This window comes from Artemia sp. Qi Xiang Cuo, chromosome 4 (genome assembly GCF_049724085.1).
Source record: "Artemia sp. Qi Xiang Cuo chromosome 4, ASM4972408v1, whole genome shotgun sequence".
NCBI lineage: Eukaryota > Metazoa > Arthropoda > Branchiopoda > Anostraca > Artemiidae > Artemia > Artemia sp. Qi Xiang Cuo.
The window spans coordinates 49760890-49786179 of NC_142797.1; the positions used below are offsets into that span (position 1 = coordinate 49760890).

The following is a 25290-nucleotide window of genomic DNA, read 5'->3' on the forward strand; positions in this document are numbered from 1 at the left end:
ATGAAATCTGAAACTTAAGTTTTTTTGTTTAATTTTTTTTCGATAGTTCAGATTCGTCCCTGACAATGCCCAGCCAATGGTAGGCTAGGAATACAGGACTCAAGCTTTTGTACTGTTTGGGATAGTTATGGGCCTCCACTCCATCACAAGCTGCATACTCTGTTCCGTGAATAAAATTCTGTTATCCTGGCCTCAAACTCGTGAAGGTGGACCTCTGTTGAAGGATAACTTTGAGAATTGGCGTCCTTCAAGAAAATCATAACATAGTCAGTGACACTACCCTGTACAGGATTTAAATAATGGATAATTCTTCTGAGTTTTGACTGCTTTGGTGAGCTTTTTGGGCTATTTAACCTCCTCTTGGCATGTTATTTTATTATTGTTTGCCTACCCATCGTATTATGCTATTTTCTGGCTTGAACATGTCATTAGTTCAGAGGTGACATGCCTAGCGATTGCTTGTACAGAGTGTCGAAACTTTTCGGATGAAACTACAACGCTAAGTGCATCGCAAACCTTGTAGAGTACAAGATGGGTCACGCCCTGCACACGGTAACCATTCAACCAGAAGTCCTCAGCAGTGGTGCCAATCCACAAAGGTGTTGGAGGATTGGGAAAACATATTGTTTGAAACCTAAAGGAGGGGGGTCAATTTTTTTCTTTTTTCCAATGAAATTCCAAGAAAAAGGTATATGTCCATGAAAATATCCCGAAAAGGTATTTCTCGAAATCCTGGGAGAAGTAATGAGAGATTCCCCCTCCCCAGTTGGCGCCACTGTCCCCAGGGACTTCTTGCCGTATGGTCATTAGCTGAGTTAAGTGGTTAGTATAAATTTCAGGATGAACTACTAGTTTCTCACCTGCACCGCCACGACCATTTGCTTTTCTTAAGGCTCTGGTACTTTCAACCATTTAAATTGAATGAAAATTATGTGACTTGGAAAGTTACGACGGTGAACAACTACAGAACATATCCCTGCTTTTAAAATTCGTTTTTGGCCAGACTAAGTGTTGCTTGCAAAAATCTTAATTTTTGTATAATATTATGTTTGTTGAGATAACATCATAATAAAGCTTTCAAATAACTCCACAATACATTCCAGGGATGGGTTGAATGCGTCGGGTGTGCTGACAGGTCAGCCTTTGATCTCACACAGCATTCAAAGGCAACTGGTGCTAAATTGAAAGCTGAGAGAAAGCTTTCTGAGGCGAGGATTGAAGAAGTTGTCGGTAAGTACTAGATAATTCTGATAGTATAAATAATCATAATGGAGTGTCTTTGGGATTGAATCACTCGCTTCTCCCCTCCAGATTTCTTTTTTTTTTTTTATGGAAAAGGAGGAAGAATGCAAGACTATAAAGATTTGGTTGAATGGTCTTAGGCATTTAAGTGCCCACAATTATACTTCCTGTCACAGAGAATATTTATTTTTGTTGAAAATAAAATGCATTTGTGAAATAAAATCATTTAATTGCATTCTAAATTTAAACTGAAAGAATTTGACTGCCTGATTAAATTCTATTGTGTATTTTATGGAAAATGGTTGGATTTGAGGTATTGGCCTGATAGTCTTAATGCTTTTATTTTAAGTGTCAGTATCTTTAATATCTTTTACAACTGTTGGGAAAAAAACAGTCACCATTAGAGCTACTCATAATATTTTACAGCACTATTCTATTTACCACGGTAAGTAAAGCTCCGTGAAATGTTTCACTGAGACTCGATGAAATTAGGGCGGGGGGGGGGTTACTCGAATACGCTGTTTCTAAGCTTTACTTTTGATTGCTCTTTTGCAAGTAGTTTAGAAACACCATCTAATAAAACTCTTCCAACTTTTATTGCAATTTTCTTCGTACAGTATATTCATTTTTCTTTTGCAAAATACTTGCATCCAAACTCACTAAACTGCTGTCATTGGTAGCACTTTAATGCTTAAGCCTCTTTACAGGATGGATTTCAACAGGATCTCAACGTACCTAAACGGCCTAAGGAAATTTTGACTATGAAGTCCGAATATTTTAGTTGAGGAGTAATGGCATTCTACATCAGGGTACAAAAGATTTTTTTTCTTTTAGGAAGGCCTTCACATTCTGGAGTCTTATTATATTTTGAGAAAATGTTTATGCCCTTGAGTAGTTATTCGTCTTTCACCTTTAAAAATTTAAATTTATCATTTTAAAATTTTAATTCCCCTTTAAAAATTTTAATTCTTAAAAATTCAAATTGGAAATTTATCTGTATGTTCTGTTATGATTTCCTTATTAGGATAATATTTTTTTCTTTCGGATTATTACAGAATTTAGAAGGCTTAAATCAAGAAAAAATCTTACAGGCTCACCCAGCCATAGATACGGTTTTTGGAGTAAATTCCCTTAAAGAACAAAAAATACGAGACTACACGCTTTTAGTAATTTCAGACTCGTTTAAATTTTTCTGAGCTACACAAAATAAGGGGCCCATCGATAAAATTATAAAATAAAACAAGTTTTCTCAGCTGAAAGTAAAGAGCAACATTAAACCTCAATACAAACAGAAATTATTCTGTATATGAAGGGATTGTCCCCATCTTCAAACCTTACTCATCGCGCTAAAATTGTTAGTATTTTTTTTAAAAAGCTGTTTGTTTGTCATCGCGCTAAAATTGTTAGTATTTTTTAAAAAATTTCTGTTCGTTTGAGTTTTAATGTTGCTCCTTACTTTCAGTTTAAAAAAATTTATTTTTTATTTAATCTCTGCTCCTTTTTCAAATAATACCTGTAAGTCTGGCTCACCCTCCATGAAAAATTCCCTCCCCTCACGGGAAACTCCTGGAAATTTTCTCCAACGGTAATTCCCCCCCCCCCACGGATAATTCCGTTAGATATTTCAACTATGCTGAGCAAAATGGCTATCTCAAAATTTTAATTGGACGACTTTGAGGAAAAAAGGGTGGTGGGAGGGAGGCTAGTGCCCTCCGATCTTTTTGGTCAGTTAAAAAGGGCACTAGAACTTCTAATTTCTGTTCGAATGCACCCTCTCCCGATATTTTAGGAACGTTAGTTCGATAAGATCGCCCCTGAGAAAAAAAAAACCACATCGGTGATATTTCTTCTGGCAAATAATGAAAAATTCCACATTTTTGCATATAAGATTTTGAAACTTGTACAGTAAGTTTCTCTGATACGCTGAATCTGATGGTGTAATTTTCATTAAAAATCCTTGACTTTTAGTATATGAAAGGAAGGTATTTCCCCTCTTTTATGAAAATCAGGTAAAACCTCTCAGGCTCATAGCTTTTGATGGGTAACACTAAACTTGATGAATCTTATATATTTGGAATCACCATAATAAGCAAATTCTTTTGGTGTTTCTATTTGTATCAAAATTCCATTTTTTAGAGTTTTGGTTACTTTTGAGTTGTGTCGCTTCGTACTTACAGTTTGTTACCAAGAACTGAATGATACTCACTTCTCTAGATGTGAAAACCCTCGATGATTGATTTTCCATGGGTGGACCAGGAAAAAATCTGGCCGAAAATGTCACGATTTTCTGGGTTTTTCGAATTGCAATTCTAGAATTTCTGTTTGTATTCTAAAGCATTTAGCTGAATGAAAACTCTGCCAGAAGAATATTTGGTATATCTCAAGAATTTAGTTAGAATCCAAATGGTATGGTTCGTGACTTCGTGACTTTTCATATTAGAAATTGGGCTGTGCCTTCTAAGTAAATATCTCTCATATAAGATCTTTTAAAGTGTTTGCAAACGTTTTAAAGTGAAACTTTTCAAATTGCACTTTAGATGTTGACCCAAAATGTGCACACCAAACCAAAAGACAAATTTAACTAACCTTGTCATATGTAAAGTAGCTTTTCTCTTGTTTCCGTTTGGGTTGCACTATTAAATTGAATGTAATAATAATTTAGCAGTGAGACTAATTGAAATGGAAAACTCAACCTTAAGCCATGGGTCTTCACGCTATATATCACTCAGTTTTAGTTAGGAATTTGTGTAGTCTATTATCTTTATTCCCTTTTTCATCTTCTTTTTTTGTGTCTGACATAAGAAAAGCTTTCTTTTGTCGTTGGCTTTTAGTCTCTGTCATTACTTTAGTAGCATGAGTAGCATTATCTCCTCTAATCCCTTTTTAATAGTCTTTATTGTTTTTTTTTTGTTTTTTTCAGACGTAGTGCCCCGGAAAGCCCTAATTGCAAAACAGTTTAAAGCTGAAGTAAAGATAGTTCTCGAGGAAATTGAAAAAGTGGAAAGTAATGTCATTGAATCGTCAATCAAACAGGAAGGGTATGTATTGTCATTAATATGTATTTATATGTGCATGCCAGTTTTTTAGGGAGTGTAATATCTAGATAGATTTCGTAGGAGTGCCGTAACTGCAGAAGCACTCTTCACGCTCAAAAGTTTATTTAAGAAAATGCTTCTTGTGTTTTAGTGATTAGTCTTTTTCAATGTGCTTCGTTTTTTTTCTAAGTTAAGTAGTTTGGATATAGTTAAGATGTTAGATCACAGGATACTAAAATGGGGATTGTTGACCATAGGTGGTTTTTGAGACTGCAAGGGGATACCGAAATCCTTAATATGCATTAATTAAAAATTATATAAATACGTGAGGACTTTCATTTTTGCTTCTCTTTAGATATTTTGACTTGATTTCTCTAAATGCTGTATCCTTAAGTTCGTTGTGTATTTCTATAAATAACAATGTAAATTGGTTAGGTTTTATGTTTTGGACCACAGTAATGCAATATTAGTTTTTATACATGATACATTTTAAAAGTAACAAAATTGATTGGGTCATGAAAAATAAATAAATTTAATTTAACTAGAAATATCGTAATTTGAAACGGTCTTACTTTGATGTATCATTTTGAAAAATTCAAGGCTTTGGCAACTACAGTGTTTTTATCGATGACAAAGAAAGTCATCAAAGTCTTGCTCCTGCTACACTTTGTTTGGTGAAACTAACCAGTGCTGATACAGGACTTTACGTTGCCCAAGTAATGTACGTCTAGCTAAGACTCAAATGCGCTTGTTTGCTATGGAAATTATGATTAAAGCGACTATATGAACCGTTTTAGGACAATTAAAAGACATACAAAAGCAGATCTTTTAAGTGCTCGTCAGCACGGTCTGTCTGTGTTTATTGTTATAACTCTTAGAGCTCTGTACCATAAGTTAAACGTACAAATACATTTTCCTGGGTTATATACGCCCACTAATAGGTCTGCAGTATTGATTCCTGTATATAAAGCCATTAGCCAGTGAGCTACCAGTACCCCTCCTTTGTATAATAATAGTGTTGTTGAGCCCCAGCAGGTTGTAGTACAGAGTTGTTTCTGGAATAGATATTAGGTTCCTAAATTATACTGATAATATCCTGAGTCCTAGCAGATCTTCTTGCCTAATCATGGAACATTTCTCTAGGCTGTCAAATGCGTATTATAAGATTAGTCTGTCGTTTAATGATTGTAAAAGTGAAATACTTGTGTTTGACCCTTCGTTCTTAATGGCCTTCTTCCGTTTCTGTTCTGCATTGTAATCAAGTATGTGTTGCTTCTAGTACTATTGCTTATCTGACCCTTCTGTCTGCGATTGACCCCTTCTGTCGGAAATGACCCCTTAATCACAAAGGCAGTTAATTAGAATAAATAGCTCTTATGAAAGTACTGAAAAACTTTAGCGTAAAGAGCGAGGTATTGACTAGGGGGTGAACCTAATCATATACGTAATAATTTCTGTTCGTTTTAAGTTTTGATGTTGCTTCTTACTTTCAGTTGAAAAACTTTTTTTTATTTAGTTTCTGATCGTTTTTTTTTTAAATAATGCTGGGAAATCCGGCACCCCCTTCATAGCAATGTCCCTTCCCCCATGAAAACTTCGTCAATAGAAAGATCCTCTCATGTAACCCCCGACCCACCCACCCCCCACTACCAGAAAAAAATTCCCCCTTGAAAACGTCTGTATACTTCCCAATAACCAATACTATATGTAAACATTGGGTAAAGTTCATAACTTCCAGCCCTTCCCCCGGGGAATGAGGGGGATTAAGTCATCCTCAAAGACATAGTAATTACATTTTTCGACCATGTTGAACAAAATGGCTATCTCAAAATTTTGATCGGGTGACTTTGGGAAAAAATGAGCCTGAGAGGGGGCCTAGTTGCCCTCCATTTTTTGGTCACTTAAAAAGGGCACTAGAACTTCCAATTTCCGTTCGAATGAGCCCTCCCGCTATATTCTAGTACCACTGGGTCGTTACGACCACCCCTGGGGAAAAAAAAAAAAAAACAAAAAAAAACGCATCCGTGATCTTTCTTCTGGCAAAAAATACAAAATTCCACACTTTTGCAGATAGGAGCTTGAAACCTCTACAGTAAGGTTCTTTGAAACGCTGAATCTGATTGTGGGATTTTTATGAAGTTTCTATAATTTTTAGGGAGTTTATCCCCCTTTTTTCGAAAATCAGGCAAATTTTCTCAGGCGCGTAACTTTTGATGGGTACTAAACTTGATGTAACCTGTATATTTGAAATCAGCATAAAAATCCGATTCTTTTAATGTATCTATTGGTATCAAAATTCCGTTTTTTAGAGTTTCGGTTACTATTGAGCCGGGTCGCTCCTTACTTATAGTTCGTTACCACGAACTGTTTGATCTGCTTTATACTTATTTGCCTGCAAGACTAATGTGGCCACTCTGTAACAAACACTGTTTTATTGGCGTTTCCTTCTTCAAGTAATCAGATGAAGAACTGTGCCAACAATTTTGTTTGGTCTGTGTCATAACTGGCGGCAGCAGGCTTTTCACTTGATTTGTATAAAGGAACATTCTAACTTCCGAAACTGGTGGAGGGAAACATCTGAAAAATTTTCTCCTCATTTTTGTGATCAGGAGGATCAAAGATTTAATAAATCTTATTCGATCTGATTTTATCAATTAGGGAATTTATCCTAATTTTTTTAGAGTAGGGGGAGCGGATCCGTTCGTGGTGGGTGCTTCAAGAAATAAAAATTGATATAGAGTCTTATTTTCTTTCAAAGTCTTTGTCTTTTTGGTCTTTTTTTAGTCTCTTTTTGCAATAAAACTTAATCTTCATTTAAATCCATTTTTGAAGATAAATAATCGAGCTTTTGTGGAATTCAAAATGTTAAAGGTTGTAATCCCAATAAGATAAATTTTTTAGGCGCAGAAACATGAAATACGTAGTATTTTTTGGTTTTTTAGGCATTATGTCGATTGGATGTCTTTTCAAGGGTACACATTGGGCTGGGCGCCAGGCCCGTAAACGACCGTATTATTTGCACGTTCTGGATTTTCGTTTTGTCTTGGAAGGGGGTGGTTGGGGGTAGGGGGACAAGCTTGTCCTCCTCCCCTCGAATCTTCTTTCGTACCTGGCCAAGGTCTTTGTAAATATCTGTACAGCACATTTTGTAACTTTTCAGGATAATGTAAGCGCCAATAGTTTGTTTGTCATCAATTGTTCTCTTTATGTGCAGAATAATTAAAACATTTAAATGATTTTTGACATTTATTTATGCTGTATTATTACCAAATACGACTAGGCATACAAACGCATAACCATATACCCATCCACGAGCCAGGTTATCTCCGCTGTTAGGAGGTTTTCCCGGTACTCCGGTGAACCTCTGTTTTGTGTTTCTACACAATAAAATCATGTCTCATAGTTGGATATTACGTAAACTACAGCGCATCTCCCTTGATATATTAGAACAAGTGTTGATTCTGGTAGATTGGCTTTTATCGATTCTTATATAACAAAGTGAAGTCCTGTCTAGTTTATTCCAAAATAAGATGTAGATCTTTGTAGTTTTCCTTTATTGTGGGCGAATTTTGATTTTGACAAGGCATATTTAGCTGGTAATGATCAATTGCATAACATTTGCCACGCTCAGCAAATATCATGGGAACTTGTGAAACAGCTGGCTCAAGTCTTTATTTTTTTGTAGCTTTAATTTGTCCGAAAATAACCTGTTCTCTGGGGGGGGGGGAATGTCCTAACGGTATTCGACCAAGGTTTCTAGACAAGGTTGCCACTAAACTAGAATGAAATGTAACAATTTATCAGCAGACAAGCACTATTGGAGGATCGAAAGCACATGGTGATTGAAAAGTCACTTTTTATTTCTAAAATTCTATAATTTAATTATAAATTAATGTTTTTGCTAAAAGTTCGGCACATTCACCGGCATTTGCCTGCGGCTTCTCAAGTCTCACAGGGGTTGCTTCAGCTCATTTCTCAGGAATTCTTGCGAAATGACAGCAACAACTTCTGGTAGTAATCCTCTCAGTTTATTCCAAAGTTTATGTTTCTGTTTATCAAACTTGCTCCTATAACCCACACCAAGAATAATATTTGGAAGGTGTTAAGTTAGGGCTTCTAGCCAACGCTCGAATGGACCGCATCGACCTAATAATCTCCCTGGAAAGTCTTAATTCAGCTATCTACAAATAAAAGAAAGAGCTCTATTTTGGATAAAAATTAAATATTCAGTATTCTACCGTACGTTGAAAAACAGTACAAATTTCATCTTGCATTAGTGTTCTACAAACAAAAAGTAAAAAAATATATAACATCAGAATTGTAGATGTCAGGTGGGGCAGAAATCGTCTGGTCCTGATGCAAGCAAGCAATGGGATACACCTATATAACCATGATATGATTATCAATGGTTGTATTGCTTAATACCCATCCTAAATTTAACGCAATTGAAGGTATTTAGATTTGAATTTGGCTTTAATTAGTTGCAGTAGCTTTTTTTCCTTTTTTTTGCTGCTGCTAGCGGATCCTCTGCTTTTCTGTGTTGCTAAATGATCAGTTTCTTTTCTTCTTTTTCTTAATGGTATCTGATCTATCAATAGTGTTCTAGCTTCATGATCTACCTTTGTAGTGTTTTCTTTTAAGGTAGGAACAAACGCAGGATTTTGAGGGAGGGGAAAATTTGTCAAAATAATGGGTGAAAAGTATGATATAATTTCAGTACCAAGGAAAGTTTCCTTGTAGTTATTTTAAATTTTTAGAGTCATACAATTCTTCCATGACATTTGCCTTTGTTAAATTATATTACTCTGGGCGTCAATGTCGCTGGTGATAGGATAGAATCTTGTCAGAAATTAGTATATGTCGACGATCTTATTAGTTCGTATAGAATATACTCTGTTTAGAGACAATGTGAACAGTTTGCCAATTGGGTTGTTTGGGGTTAACTGAAAAATTGAGAGACGCAGTGTTGTTTATGGAATAGTTGGGGGGAGGGGTAATAGACCTTTGATATGTGTCTTTTCCCACTTTTTAGATGGAGGCGTTGTCTGTAGAATTAAGAAGCTAAAATTTACATGTCTACAAAGCAGTACTTAACGCTACGTTTTAAGAAGCCGAAATCATATTCTAGGACAAAATAAGTATTTAATGCTTTTATTGTTATTATTTTATTTTATTTTTAGAAAATTTGATTTGCAAGTCAATGACAAATCTTACTCAATTACTTCAGAAATGGTAGAAGTAAGAAGACAGATGAAAACGGTTCATATAGAAAACTTTGTGCCCAGTGTTATTGAGCCCTCATTCGGGATTGGGCGCATACTTTATGTAATACTTGAACATAACTTTGGTGTCCGAGAAGGTGATGAAAAACGAACGGTATGCCTCTCTCTCTCTCTCTCTCTCTCTCTCTCTCTCTCTCTCTCTCTCTCTCTCTCTCTCTCTCTCTCTCTCTCTCTCTCTCTCTCTCTCTCTCTCTCTCTCTCTCTCTCTCTCTCTCTCTCTCTCTCTCTCTCTCTCTCTCTCTCTCTCTCTCTCTCTCTCTCTCTCTCTCTCTCTCTCTCTCTCTCTCTCTCTCTCTCTCTCTCTCTCTCTCTCTCTCTCTCTCTCTCTCTCTCTCTCTCTCTCTCTCTCTCTCTCTCTCTCTCTCTCTCTCTCTCTCTCTCTCTCTCTCTCTCTCTCTCTCTCTCTCTCTCTCTCTCTCTCTCTCTCTCTCTCTCTCTCTCTCTCTCTCTCTCTCTCTCTCTCTCTCTCTCTCTCTCTCTCTCTCTCTCTCTCTCTCTCTCTCTCTCTCTCTCTCTCTCTCTCTCTCTCTCTCTCTCTCTCTCTCTCTCTCTCTCTCTCTCTCTCTCTCTCTCTCTCTCTCTCTCTCTCTCTCTCTCTCTCTCTCTCTCTCTCTCTCTCTCTCTCTCTCTTCTCTCTCTCTCTCCCTCCCTCTCTCTCTCTCTCTCTCTCTCTCTCTCTCTCTCTCTCTCTCTCTGTCTATTTGTCTCTCTCTCTGTCTCTGTCTCTTATGTCTCTCTCTCTCTGTCTCAGTCACTCACTGATCTACCAGAAAATGAAGAAAAAGAAGACAAAATAACAACTAGGAAATTTTTCAGCCAGTTTCATATTGAATTAAAAAAAAAAAAACTCTATTTAACTTGGTGGAGAGGTTTCAGCCGAAAAAAAAGGACCCGCAAAATTAATTTCACAGTTCCTGTAATAGAAATGTAAAGGTTGAGCTGATTTTATTAAGTGGTTATTACAGGTCAAGTAAGACATACATGATGTCCCTGCTATATAGAAATGATTGAAGAGTCGCGAAATTTTTTGGGGAAGGACGTGGAGGCTTCCTGGGTACTTAACTGATTTTAGTGATCTTAAACATTCTTATTGGGTTTCATTTTGCCTTTCGAATTATACAATCGATCGTCAGAATAATAAATAATCATAGCTATAAAAATTCAAAGACATTTCTTTGAAATACCTGAATTTAAAAGCATGTCTCCTTTCAATTTTTGCTACAAATTATGTGATTTTAAGACAAACTATTTTTTCTAGCATCCATGTCCACCTTTGTACTCTTTTCTTTTAAGGTAGGAACAAACACAGGATTTAGAGGGAGAAGGAAAATATGCCAAAATAATGGGTGAAAAGTATGAAATAATTTGTGGGAATTAGGCAAGATAAGGTTGTCGCTTATGCAAGAATATATGCGAATTTTGCTTCGCAAAAAAGCAATCTAAAAATATACTAGTTAGGAATAGACGAATCTTGTAACCATGGTCAGAAATCCCCTTTTTCATAAAGAAGAGAAATACGGACGGTAGTTTAAGCCGTCCATGGGGTTACGTACATAGTATGGGGTGCTTCTGATATTGCCCTTCCCCCTTCTTAAGAAATTCTTAAGAAGTTTGACTTTCTCACAACTCTTATTTTTTTTTAAACAATAAAAAATCAGCGTAAAGAGCGAGGCGTTGAGGAGGGGACAGCCCCTTTCATATAGAGAATAATTTCTGTTCGTTTTAAGTTTTAACGTCGTTCCTTACTTTCAGTTAAAAAAACTTGTTTTTTTTTATTTAATTTGTAAAAGAAACTAGGCTTCCTCAGCATCCGAGTATGAACTTGGATAATGAACGATTCTCCCTCTCCTCATCAAATTGCTTTATTCAAGATAGCTACGTCTTCAGAAAAGAAAACTTTTATCCTAATGTTTGTTTCAAGCTTCTATCCCTCCTATTTTTTCTTTTTTCCATGTTTTCCTTCTGATTTTCTTTTTTGATTTAGTGAGGATATATTTTTACATTTTACTTTTTTCTTCTTCCAGTTCTTGAAACTTCCGCCCATTGTTGCTCCATACAAATGCTGTGTTCTCCCGTTGAGCAACAAACAGGGTTTTATGCCTTTTGTAAAACAAATCTGTAATTTTTTTTTTGTTTTTTTTTTAAGTTAAAGTGATTTGCAAGTCAGCTTTGGGGATTCATGAAGCGTTACGTGAATTTTTTTTTGAACTGAGATTTGAAGCCAGCGATCTTAACTCCGGACCCCTGTATTGCATGGTTCAAACTCGTTTTTTTTTTCATGTCTGAATTGGTTCTGAAGAAACTTAGAACTCTCCGTTTTCTCCTGTAGGCCCATTCACAATGAGGTTTAACTTCCCGAAACGCGGTCCTACCTAATGCTAAGTAATCAGATATAATCAGATAAGCAAGGAGTTGCTAAAGTTGGGATTGATGAGTTACTTGTTTCTGGGTGTAGAATTAGACGGGTTAAGACATATAGATATTTGGGTATTATTCTTGATGAATTTTTATGTTTCCGTAGTCATTCTGACCATCTCCGTATAAAATTAGCCTAAAATTTAGGATGTTTACATCGATTAAAGTACGTTTTTCCTTTTTTAATTATTAAAATTCTTTATCATTCTTTAATAGAATCATACACACCTAAGATGTTGTCCCATTATTTACCTAAATGCATTTCCTGATCATTTTAAACCCCTCCAGACATTGCAAAATATAGCCGTAAGAATCCTTGGTACTTTCTTTCATCGTCCTGCACGACTTCAAATCTTTCTGAAGCGAAAACTTTATTTTTATTTCTTCATATATTAAATCTTAATCTACTTAGGGAATTGCAATTATCGCTCTGGCATTATGATATTCAGTCTCCGGTGAGTTATTTTTTTGAATCAGAAATTCTTGTTACCCCTCCCTAGTCGCTCAATCGCTTCTTCGTCGGCTTGTTTTTGAGCGTATAAAATCCCTCTGATTAATTGGGAAACAGATACATTTTCAGTAAGATACCAAATACATTCTATAGCAGATAGGCTAAAATTAAATAGTAAATATAAAAATATTAATAGCCGATCACTATTAAAGACTAAATTAGTAGAATATATTATTAACCTTTGATAACGGGGTGATTCTTCTTGATAATTAATTTCTTAATATTATTTTAGATTCTGCCATGCTGAGGTAGCCTCTTTTGTCCGTCTCCTTCTATATATTCTGATATTTTTTGGTTTATCTTCTATATCTTTATTTTTGGCGTAATTGAACTAATTGTAATAATTGTTATCCTTCCTTTCGAGCTTAGCTCCCTGTCTGCTTTATTTAATTATTTGTTTTGTTTGTATTTGTATGAAATAAAATCTATCTATCAATGGATAATTTAAACACTAAATTCAATTAATACCGTGATTGTCTCATGTATTTTTCTGTATCTCAGATCTCATAGAGTCCTTGTTTCTCTTGTCATACAAAAGTTCTTGAGCTCTGACGAGCTCCAGTAGCTCCGCCTAATCGTTCCTTTTTCTCTATTCCACTTTTCCATTTATTATTTAGCTTCTTTTTGTTTAGATTGTTATGAATACATATTCACATAACTTTATCGCCGGAGTCAAATTCCGTGCCCTGCAAGGAATTGCTGTTTTTTTGCAGTTTTTCTGTCTCGATGAATTTCAAGTATTAGCGAATCAGATAATTCTCGGCCTCAACTAAGTTCAAGTCGATTAAACTTTTGTTTTGGCTCGATCCTATTCTGGACGGTAGCTGGGCCTCTATTGTGAACAAGTTGGGTTTCAACTGTTTCCCAAAATTAGCGGTAGTTAAATTTCAGTATTAGTAGAAATTTCATTGTGAATGGGCCTTAAATATATCTCCTATTCTCACTTGTAGAAGTAGTTAATTAATGCAATTTTTGAATATCAAAGTATTTTGCCTGTACCCTCTTTGCCGATAACAACTACCTGTTAAATAACAATAAGTTAATAACAGTCAAAGCGCTTTTTAATATTCCTGCTTTTCTCTAAAAGTTGCAACAGTGTCTTTTGAATTACAGCACTTAAAATGTGTGTATCCAAATCTATAAAAATTTGAAACCAGATTTATTTTTTCTTTTTCCATTCCCTGCAGATTTGGCTGTTGATTTTTAAAACTTTATTTCCTGGCAAAACTTGGGACCTTTGGATTTTCTTCTCTTTTTTTGATCGTTTATGAAGATTTTATAATGTAATTTTGTATGTTAAATTACAAAATATAATAGGTATTATTTTAGTGCTTTTAGTATGGTGACTTCCTCGAGTATCTTTTGTTGGATTTTCGGTGTTTCAGGCAAACACTTAAAAAACTGCTACACAATGCTAAACGATTAAAAGTTGTGATTGTTTTTATTAGATTTATGGAATAAGTTCAATTAGAATCAAATATCTTTAGTTATTGAGAAAAAAAAAGTCAGTTTTATTCCTTGATGCAATTCGAAGATGTATGATTCTATTGTCATACGTCTTTTTTAGTGTATTTGTTCAGGCCGATGATTATTTTTGAATATTGAAATAGGCTAAATTCGTGGATATAAATAAAAATAATGCGAATGTTTAGAAGCTTGCGAATGCTCCTTTAGCCCGTTAGGTCGCCACCCTCTCTTATCTCTGATCAAAATAATTATGCGGAAGAAGATTTGCGAAACATATTTTAATTTGTTTGGAATGTGTTAATCGTTTACCTTATCCGCCAAAAATTATAAAAATATTTTATTTGCTTTCTCTTATTTACTTTTTTCTTAATCTTTTTTTGTGTAGGATTGATTAAAGTCTGTTTGATTTATTTAGTATATTTCACTTCTTTCTTCTATTAATTTCTTTTTTGTGAGTGAGATTTTAATTTTTATAATCTTTTTTTTCTTTTAATTTTGTGCTTAATTGAATCGAAAGCCTCCAGCAAGGAAGCATTCATAGAACTGCGTAGAAAAACCCACAAACTGGCTCGGAGGGATGAAAATGAACTGGTAAGCTTGGCCTAAGAGTTAGAGGAGTAGCAGCCAAAAATGAGACCCACAAGCAGTACAAGATCCTCGAAGAGCTTAGTGTGAAAAGGAGCTTGACTTGACTTAACTTGCTTAATGCTCCTGCTGGTGGTCCAGCGTAGAGAGACACGTGATTCTTCGCCTCCATTCGGAACGGTCTTGTGCAAGCGTGACTGCTTCTTGTATATCAGTGCCGATCATTGAGAGGTACTGGGTGAGGCTGTCCCTCCATTTGAACCGGGGCCTTCCGTGGGGGCGCTTCCAGCCATGCGCAGGGGGATCAAAATTGAAGAGAGTGCTGGCGATTGTTTCTGCTGGCATGCGGACCAAATGGCCGAACCACCCTAGGGTTCGTGCAGCGACCTGACGAGAGTTGGGGGTCTGATCTGTTAGTGCCAGCAATCGGGTGTTCGAGACGAAGTCGTCCCATCTGATCCCTTCAATACGTCTCAAGAACTTTGTTTGGGCCACGTCTATGGCATCACGAGCAGAAGCAGCAGCCGGCCAGGTCTCAGCACCGCAGAGAAGGACTTGGGTTACGGTGGTGTTGTAGATCCGCATTTTTGTTTTTCGGCTGATGTTGGGCTTTGACCACACTGAACAGTATAGTCGTGCCATAATTGATGCGGCTTTTCTGATGCCTGACTGAACTTCAGTTTCGACTGAGCCGTTTTCCGTGATGACAGATCCAAGGTAGGTGAAAGACTTGACAACCTCGACGGCGGGCCCTGATACGTTGAATGCTGGTGAGTTGGCGGTGTTACCTGCGGAGTCAACGATCATTATTTTTGTTTTCTGCCAGCTAATATGTAGTCCTACTTTCAGGGCTTCTTCCGACAGTGTGTTGAGGGCTTCTTCGAGTTCAGCTGCAGAAGTGCATATCAGAGCAATATCATGAGCGAAGTCGCAATCGTCTAAAACTCTGTCGCCATACCTTAGTCCCAAGGGGAGCCGGTTCGTGGTTCGATCCATGACATAATCAATCACCGCATTGAACAGTTCAGGAGCAGCAGCACAACCTTGCCGTACACCGCTATTTATTTCGAACAGTGAACTTCGACGACCATTAACCTGGATGGAGCTTTTTGTACCAGTGTAGAGCTTCTTGAACAGGCGACAGTATTTGTCCGGGAGACCTGTTCGTTCTAGTAACAGCCAGAGAGACTGACGGTCGAGCGAGTTGAAGGCTGCTTTAAAGTCAACTAAGGCAAGGTATTCTGTGCGCTGTAGGTCACGGGGTTTCTCGATGACCTGGCGTACGGTGAAGTTCTGCTCGGTCATAGATTTGTTTAGCATGAAACCTGCTTGCTGAATCCAGCGATACTTACGGATGAACTGGGTACTTCTATCTATCAAAGTCATGGCAAATAATTTGCCGGGAGCCGACAGGAGGGTGATTCCTCTGTAGTTGGAGCAATACCTTCGACTACCTTTACGCTTCCATCATTCCATTCTTGTGGAATCAGTTCTGTTGTCCAAACGAGGGAAAACAGCATGTGCAGCCATAGTAGCATCGTCGGTCCTGCAAATTTTAGCAGCTCTACGGTGATCCCGCAGGTTCCTCGTGCTTAGTTGTTTTTCATCCTCCTCAGAGCATTCTGTATCTCTTCTACAGAGGGAGGATCAGGCTCTGGGAGATTTTCGCTTGTTGTTTGCTCAGCGGATGTGACTATGTCAGGATCGACTTCGAATCTGTTGGAGTTCAGCAGATTTGTGAAATGCTCCTTCTATCGATCAAGCTACGCGGTTTTATCTTTGAGAATTAAACTGGAGGTTGATTCAGCTGCTCCTATCTTTGGAGATTTCTCCTCGCTGAGGTCTCTAAATTCTTAAAAAGCGACATGGTGTCACTTTTTCGTGCTGCGTCTTCTAGCTCATCAGTTTTTTTGTCAACAAATTGTTGCATGTCTCGGTGGATAAGTTTGTTCCTGACCCTGTTTAACCGTCTGTAGGAGGGCATATCTCCGGCCAGCCGCGCTTTTCTGCGTTGCTCAATGATTCGCAAAGGCTCTTTCGACAGCCAGGGCTTTTTTGAGTACATCTTTCGACCGACGGTCTCAGTGGCGACCTCTAATATATTGTTTTTGTACGTCTTCCAATACGTGTCCGGGTCAACAAGGGTATTCAGGCATTCAAATCTGTTGAATAACTGATGACCGCCATCTTTGGTTGACTATAATATAGTCGATCATCTTTCGCGTGCGCCCGTCATTGCTATACCATGTTGACTTATGAATGTCTTTCCTGTTAAACAGGGTGTTTGTAATGACCAGTTCGTGCATGGCGCACAGCTGGAGGAGTCGGGTCCCATTTTCGTTCAAAGAATCAGGGGTAACTGGACCAATTACAGATTTAAAAGCTCCGCTGGGGTCAGATACAGTTGTATTGAAGTCGCGTACCACGACCAGAACATCGTGAGGGGAAATCCAAGACAGAGCAGCTGTCAGAACCAAGTAGAATTTGTCTTTCTCATCCATTGGAGAGACGTTTGTTGGTGCGTAGCACACAAATCTTCATTTTCCCATGTTCGTGGTGGAAGTGGTCAGTGAGTAGTCTATCTGATATTGGGTTGTGGGATATGAGGCATTTCTTTGCCTTCTTGTTTAGAAGCAGGCCTACGCCACTGCTTCTCCTAGAAGTTTGGCCTGACCAAATCATCCTGTGACCAGAACTGGCAATTTCTTCATCGCCTAATCCCGTCAAGTGGGTTTCTGTCATTCCAAGTATGTCAATCCCACATCTAAACAACTCAAGCCCTAGAAGGTCTTTGGATCCGGGGTTATTCATGGTTAAAACATTCCAGGTGGCTATTCTAAGCCCACCTTGGTCAGCAAGGTTCAAAAGATGTCCGGGGACGTGCCGAGGTCGTAAGGAGTTAAAACGAATAGGATCCAAGGCTTGAGTAACGTTTCTTTTCATTGCAATTGTTTTCAAGAGGAGGGTCGCAAGCCCAACCGTCCCTAGGCCTGGGTTCTGATTGACACTAGGGAAATCCTGGGCACTGAGAGACCCTGGGGTGGGCTCCACCCGCGCCCATGAGGTTGGGGCAGCCAGGTTCGGAGCGATTAGTTAGGGGGTTAAGCCCCATATCCAGTGGCACGTGGTCAGCAAACACAGTTTGCATCCTTCCGGACGAACTCCTCTGCCACCATGAAAAGGAGCAGTGCCACAGAAAACTTGAAAACCAAAGATGGAACCATCAAACCGTCAAGAAATTGGATCGGTGGAATAACCACTTTAAATAGAACAGGACAGACTAAACCCCTAGCGTCGCGCCAAATCCCTCATCCAATGCCACTGCCACCAAAGGAACAGACCCGTGTGACATTTCACCGCCTTCAACAGATAATTCTGGAAGATACTGTCCCAACTAAATTGGTTGGCCTGCTCAAAGCTTGCTATGAAGATATGAAGAGTAATATCCGAGTATATGGCGAACAGACTGAACTCTTTGAAATAGATTACGGTGTTCGCCAAGGCTGTCCAGCGTCCCCAATTCTTTCAATTTCGTAGTAGATTGGATTATGAAGAAATCATTGAACGAAGAAGATTGTGTGGTATTTTCTACCGAAGAAAGTTTTGCTGACCTCGAATATGCTGATGATGGTACTCTCCTATCCGACTTAGCACCGAAAGTGGAAGAAATGATAATAAGGGTGGTGGCTACCGCAGATATGGCAGGTTTGGCAATCAGTATCTTGAAACTAAATACCTATCAACTAAGAATGATATCAACTCTTTTATGCATCTTAATAGGGATCATATTGACAGACCTGAAGAGTCCAAACATCTGGGATCACTTATAGATGCTAAGCGTTAACCGTCGAATGGGGTTCAAGGTAGGATCAGCGTAGTCTGGTGTGCTTTCGGTCGACTGCGCAAACTCCTGTGGTCGAAGCTCGAAATTGAGCTAAAAAAAATTCAGAATATACTCGGCAGGCGTACGCTCCATACTACTATACGGCTGCGAGACTTGGCCACTAAAGGTAGAAGAAGAACGATAACTAGACTTTCTAGATCGGAAATGCTATCTGTCCGATCTTTAATGCCGATCTTTCTAGATCGGAGATCTATATGCAACATCAGACGGCCGCAACGAATCAGCAACCACCAGCTCAAGAAGATGTGTTGACAAAAGCTTACAATGTACAGCTTGACAAAGAAAAGACGAAGAAAGAAGTTGGAACTTATGGGAGGGCGTAAAGAGTGAACCTCTGAACAGCTTGTGGAGCAGAAGGAGCGGGTGCACCTGGGTTGGCATCAGGCGGTTTGTTACTGCAATAACTTAATAGTACCTGTGGTATTAATGCTTCTAACCAATCTGTTTAACTGTTTTCACGTATCATAAGGAAGTGTTTTTTCTTATCGGTCTGATCTCGTCTCACGTTTAGGCTGCATTTCTTTTGCTCTCTAAAAAGTATCTATGTTCTTTCCTCTTTTGGTGTCTCTTTCTCTTTTTGTTAACTGTCTATGTTAGCACCCAGTTTCACGACCTGGAATCATTGCTAGCATTTTTTTAATTTAGTACGTGCCAAATAATTCTTTTCCTATTCTCTCATGCTCTCTCTATTTCTCCTCCCTTCATTCTGTCAGTCTCATTTTCTTCTTCTTTGACGTGTCTAAATGAACGAGATTGAACAAGCTCTACCATTTTGTAAGGTGTTCAGCAACTTTAAAAATAGCTTAACTGTTTATAAGCCTAAAGAAATCACGAACTCTTTCGTGTTCCCATGTACAAAATTCGTCTCTGTTTTGCTGTGATGGGGCTCCGCGTTATAGTTATTTTGTAATAATTTTTTACTTTTTGGGGAACTTTATTCTTTCTTTTTAGCACAAGATTTGGAAGATCAAGAGATTCCGTCTGAAGTCAACACCTCCTCAGGGTCTGTAGGTCGTCGCTATGCAAGAACGGATGAGCTTGGGGTGCCTTTTGCAGTGACCGTGGATTTTGACACACTTAAAGAACCCCATTCTGTGACCCTGAGGGACCGGGACTCTATGCTACAAGTTCGACTGCCGGTAAGAGATAAAGATTGATTGAATGGAACCACAGTGCTCGAAAGCATCGGTTATGTGACTTTAATTTCGCGTTATATGATCTTTAAAACTATTTTACCTCAAGTGTTGTAGCTATGATGATTACTAGCGCTCTGGAATCAGAGCCTGAGTCGGAACTGGTTTAATGTTGAAGCAGTTAGAGTGGCACCATGTAAAGCAGTTATAGTAAATTCTCGTACTTTTGAAAATTTATACTTCAAAATTTACTTTCTTAGACTTTAACGTCAAGAGTCGAAGCTGAAATCTCTGTGATTCAAAGTCAGCATTTCACCAACCCGGCCACCCTTTTACGACCAGCTTTTTTTCGTTTATACTGCACAGTAATCTACTATAGAGGAAATCAATGATTTTTGTTTTATTGTAATTTAATCCAAATAAACAGACAGCAATTATTTAATTTTTTGTCAAATTTTTTGCTGTGAAACTTTTCAACAAGAAGAGTATTATAATGAAGAGCTTGAAATTGCTCTTGCATTTCAACTCTGTCACAATCAATAAATATTTTTGTATATTCCAGAGTTTGGAATTGGTTTATACCACTATCCTAAATGTGGTTGGGTCGTCAACCAATGTCACCTTTTTATGCGTGTGTGATATGGCCACGCTTTTGGCGGAATGTGGTCGCATGGTTTCCCTTAAGCTGCAAAATTGTCGCGACATCACTTGTAAAATATCGTCTTCCATTGTAAACTGAGGTAGGGGACTCAGAAGAGACCCCATTATTCATTCAGGGAAACTTACTCAGATGAAATTTGTTTTGCTGCTTTGAAAATGCAGTTCCTTCGATTTGAGTTGAAAAAAAGAAACATGTTAAACTTAATTATGTTGCTTACGCATTCAAATGTTGTAGCTTCAAAGTTGTCCAGTTTTCCGGTAGCGATTTGCCAAGTTAAAAACGCATTCCCTCTGTTCCGTATGGACAAGAAATTTTTGGCATACAAAAAAAAAATCTAAATAAAGCTGCTAAATTTTTGTCACCTAAGACTTTGATTGCTCATAATATTAATGAATTTTACATTAAGTGTAAACTTGTTCTTGTTATTTCAAAAAATAGGTATTATCAAGTTAACATTCTCACGTATAAATATTTCAATAATGTACTTCCCTGTTCTTTCGATTTTTCCCCCATTAATAATAACCTCAATAGTCATGATACACTATGTATTTCACTAAACATGGTACATTCATTTAGAAATATGATTAGAGCTTCTTTTGAAAATAGAAATTTTGCCCCCTGTGTGGGATACAATTCCAATTTTAAAAAGAAATCCGAGTTGCTTTGCATCCTTCAAGGCTACAACATGAGATTTTTCCTTGCAAAAGAATACTAATCACGTGTATATTTTATGAAGGTAGAGTGCATGTTCTATATGTTTGAATGGTGTATGAATGGCATGTAGAATAATGTAAAAATAAGTGCTACTAGAAAGCATAGAATAGAGAAGAATGACACCTGCATCTTGTTGACGCTATTTTTTATACTGACTTCAAATATGTAGCCTGAATTTTTCTCTTTTTTCAATTGGCACTGATGAGGTCAGGACCATTTGTAGATCAGTTCCATTTCCCTTTTTAAAATTGTTTACGAGTCACAAAATTTTTATAAAATTCCACATATTGCTCAAAATTTAAATAAACAGAGAAATATTTTGTCCGAAAAAAAGAAATTTCGAATAATAAACAGAGAAATTTCTGTCAAAGACAGGCCACATTTAAAGGTTATACACCTGGAATTTGTCTTTGGTCATATGATTTTATAATAAATTATATAATCAGTGAAGATAGTGACGGAGAAGAGTACTGCACATTAGGCACTTCACATAGACTATATAATTACTTTAGATAGTACCTCACCTACGACATAGTGCAAATAGATGTTAAATGCTTTATAAAAGGTTATATTCTCCTCACTGTCGTCGCTAGTTAGATATAATAATCTAATTTTGTGACCAAAGGCACATTTCGTCATAAAAATTTAAAAATCCCAGTTTGTATTTCCTAAAATGATCTAGCTATAAATCGTTTGACGCAAAAGTTTCAATTTAAAAATTAGTTGTTCTGACCAATCCGAAATTTCTGAACATGACGAAGAAATGGTGGGATAAACCAAACTAATCAGCGGGTGGCGCTGTTTTGACTAAAAATCAATTTGGTATTTATAAAGTTGCTGCCTAGTGGCGTCGCCTGGAATATGGTCAGCAGAGGAATCTAGCCATCTAATTTATTTTTGGCAAAAGATTTTAACCAAAGCTTAATATCAAATAAAAAAGAAACATTATACCCTCCTTAAAAATTCTTCTATTTCGTTGTATCTCGAATTAGTAAATATATTGCTTGAGCTTACGAGAAGAATATTAACTAAAAATCTAATTTTTTCAGTTTAATGGGATTAGTTAGACTCTACATAGGCTGCAAAGCTAAGCTACTTTCTTGTTGACAAGTAAGTTATCAAGGATTTTGCGGAACAAAAAGATATATTGACATCTTAGGAAAGTGTTCTGTGCCAATTATGAATTAGTAGGCGATTTTTTTAGATATATAAATAATTGTAAGTTAATGTATATACAATAAACAGTTGGAGCAATTAATAACAATATTCTCTTTCTTTACCTAATTCTCTTACTTCTTCCGTTTTTCAAATTAGTTGCCGTGTCCCTGACAGAACATAAACTACATTTCTTCATGTCGGTGGACAACTATAGGATATAGGGTAACTTTTAAAAAGTTACGTTTTAAAATCTTGTATGATTATGATCTCTTCTTTTTTTCACGAGCTGTAATTGGTTAATATTTGTATTCCTTTAATGCTATTTTTTCCTTATAATTATATGTTCCTTTAATGGGAGCTTCAGTCACTTACATCAGTCGCAGTAACCTAAAAGGTGTAGCATTACACAGCAAAAATTTTCTAGGAAACTGGGAAAGGTAAAACGTGCCTTTCGATTTTTTTACTGATATCATATTCATGTTCTTCCCCTGTTTTTTCATCGATTACAACTGGGTTGATGAAAATTTTAACACCTCTTAAAATTAGATAGGAGATCTTTAAATTGCTATTGTTGTAACATGGGTACTTGGAACGCAATTCCAAACCCCTTAGGTGTGAAAGTCATTGAATATTTTCCTGTCTCCTTTTTTCTGTTTTTGACTATTCAAGTTTATTGAAAAAAGAAACTAAGACGATATCCAAAAAGTGCTCACTTCTAATACCATTTGAACATTTTTAAAAGTTTTAACGCTGGAGAGTATCCCATATTGTTTTTAGGGTTTTTAAAAATCTTTGATTAACATTAAAAAAAAAGTAAACAAAATTTTGTGTAATTTTTTTTTGCCTTCTATGCGTCAATGGCTCATCAACACATCTTATTATTTGTGCTCTTTTATATATATATATTTGTTTGTTGTAAATACTTCATTTAACTGCGAAGCTACAGACAGAGAGGTGTTGTTGTCGTGATAATGCTCTGCCTGTATGTGGAAGTTCCTAGGCGCCGTTGTTGCTAGTTGGCCAGCATTTTGGGACAAGATTGCATGCTATACAGGAGAGCTCTAGTGTGTGGGACAAATGGAGTTTTAAGGGTTTTTCCTGAGCTTAGGAACGGATTCGTCAATTTTATGTTGTTCTTTTATGAGATTGTTTTGTGCTTCTGAATTGCCATCAGGAGCAAGTTAGTGTCTTGAATTAAGATTCAATGATACTGGATTTTGTTAATAAGCTTGTTTATTTTAGGTGAACGAAGTGACTGCCGTTATAAAAAATCTATCATGTGGAAAATTAAGTTGGACCGAAGTAAGAGCAAAGTATCCTGCCTTTATTCAACAAGAATAAGCTAGCTTTTTTATCTGCACAAATGTTTAAGTAAAGATCTTTCATCATATCCTGTATTTTATTTAAGACTGAAAAATTTAAGATCGGCTTATACTCTTTATGTATCTTTGTCATTTTGAGGTGACTTAAAAGGTGTGTACGTACATTTTGAGCGAAAAGGACTATTCTTATGTTTTAAAATATTCAGAGTTGCAGGGTTATGCAAAGCAGTTGAGAATAAAATTCATGTCTTTAAAAATTGAAGGTACCAATATCGGTTTTCGCAACGACTACCTCATGGGTCGTAGTCGAAATAGTAGCTAAATTTTTGAATTTTCTGTAGGGAGAGAGGGGACTTTTGAATCAGTCTTTGAATCAGTCTTTGGGGGATCCTTAAACACTCAAAAAACCTTCAGTGACCATCCTAAATGTTTAGTAGCAAGAACTCTGTAACCGTTGTAATTTCCTATGTTTTTGCTTTGAATTTGGTTGACAATTTGTGGGGCATCTATCTCAGATAAACAGTGTTGTATATCATCCCCTGTTTTAGAAATGTTCCTGGTCGTATACATTTAAAATTAGTTTTTTCACTCATTTCAATTTATTTCCTTATCCTTCATTTCCATTCGTGAAATCCTCGATCGTATTTCTGATCAAAGTAGGATCTCAGTTTATTTTAGGATGTTTTCTAGCGTTTAGGGAGGAGATTCCTTCGCACGAGTTTCATGAAAAATTACCTACTCTACTCATCCTCTCTTGTGCTTTGTGTGGTTCTGACCTTCGCAGACAGAACCAATAGGATTGAAAAATAATATGGCCTCAGGTGCTGATAGTGTGGGAAGTGAATGTTTAGAATAAGGGGATTGGAAAGTTTAAGATAAATTATTGAAGATTGTGAATAGGATTTTTGAAAGGGGGGGGGGGGGGGTACCTAGCGGTTTTATAAAAACTTTAATAAAAATATTCTGCAAGAAAGGTAGTCGGTAGACTTTTAGTGAAGGTCCTATCCTTGTATGGTATACCAGACAAATACATAAAAGTGGTTAGAACTGTGTACTAGAATAACATGTTTGCAGTTAAGATAAGAAGTGACGTTTATATCTGATTTCGTATTGAGTCAGGAGTTAAGCAACGTTGTGTTCTATCCCCATTTATATGGATTATTTTGATGGACTTTGTCCTAAGGAACACGGTGAAGGCTATGACAAAGCACAGAATCAGATGGGAAATTGAAACTCTACTAGTTTTAGATTATGCTGATGATTTGAATGCCCTAGATGAAAATGTTGGCAAAATGAATTGTTTTTGGAGATTTAGAGAGTTTAGAGCGCAAGAATAGGTTAGAAAACTAATTTTAAGAAGACTAGGTCACTTAGACTGGGAATAAATAAAGGTGAAGGGGTGATATTGAATAACGGGAAGATCGATCAAGTGGATAGCTTCACATACCCAGGTAATATTATTAGTGAAGATGTTAACAACAAAATAGCCAAGGCTCAGGGTGTTTTTTCACGGTTAAAAAAAGTGGGGAAGAACAGAAAGATAAGTCTGCGAACCAAGATCAGAATATTGGAAGCTACAGTGATAACAGTGGCCAAGTATGGTTCTGAAATGTGGATGCTCTGAAAGACGGAGGAGGATTTTTTTTATTATTTCTAGAGGAATCGTAAACAGTTATCTTTTGTTTTGTTTTTTGTATGCCCGTCTTGCTGACAATGTTTCAAATAGTAAGCTGTGCGGAAATTGCGGTTCTATCACGATTTCTAGGGCTATAACGAGAGTAGGGTTAAGATGACTAGGACACGTTTTACGGAATAAGGATGACAGACGTCAAAGATCATTCTTTTCTGCAAACCATCTAAG

General features: G+C 37.1%; 1 protein-coding gene across 1 annotated transcript in view; it reads left to right on the forward strand.

The window, feature by feature from the left end:
- Positions 1-23491, forward strand: part of LOC148953193 (glycine--tRNA ligase-like) — a 60526-nt gene extending 37035 nt beyond the window's left edge. The window contains 6 exon segments of the mRNA XM_089088350.1: positions 1104-1230; positions 4163-4280; positions 9458-9653; positions 11584-11677; positions 19393-19580; positions 23350-23491. Of these exon segments, the coding sequence (XP_088944476.1) occupies positions 1104-1230; positions 4163-4280; positions 9458-9653; positions 11584-11677; positions 19393-19580; positions 23350-23448 (822 nt within the window). The 3' untranslated portion in view covers positions 23449-23491.
- Positions 23492-25290: the final 1799 nt, after the last annotated feature.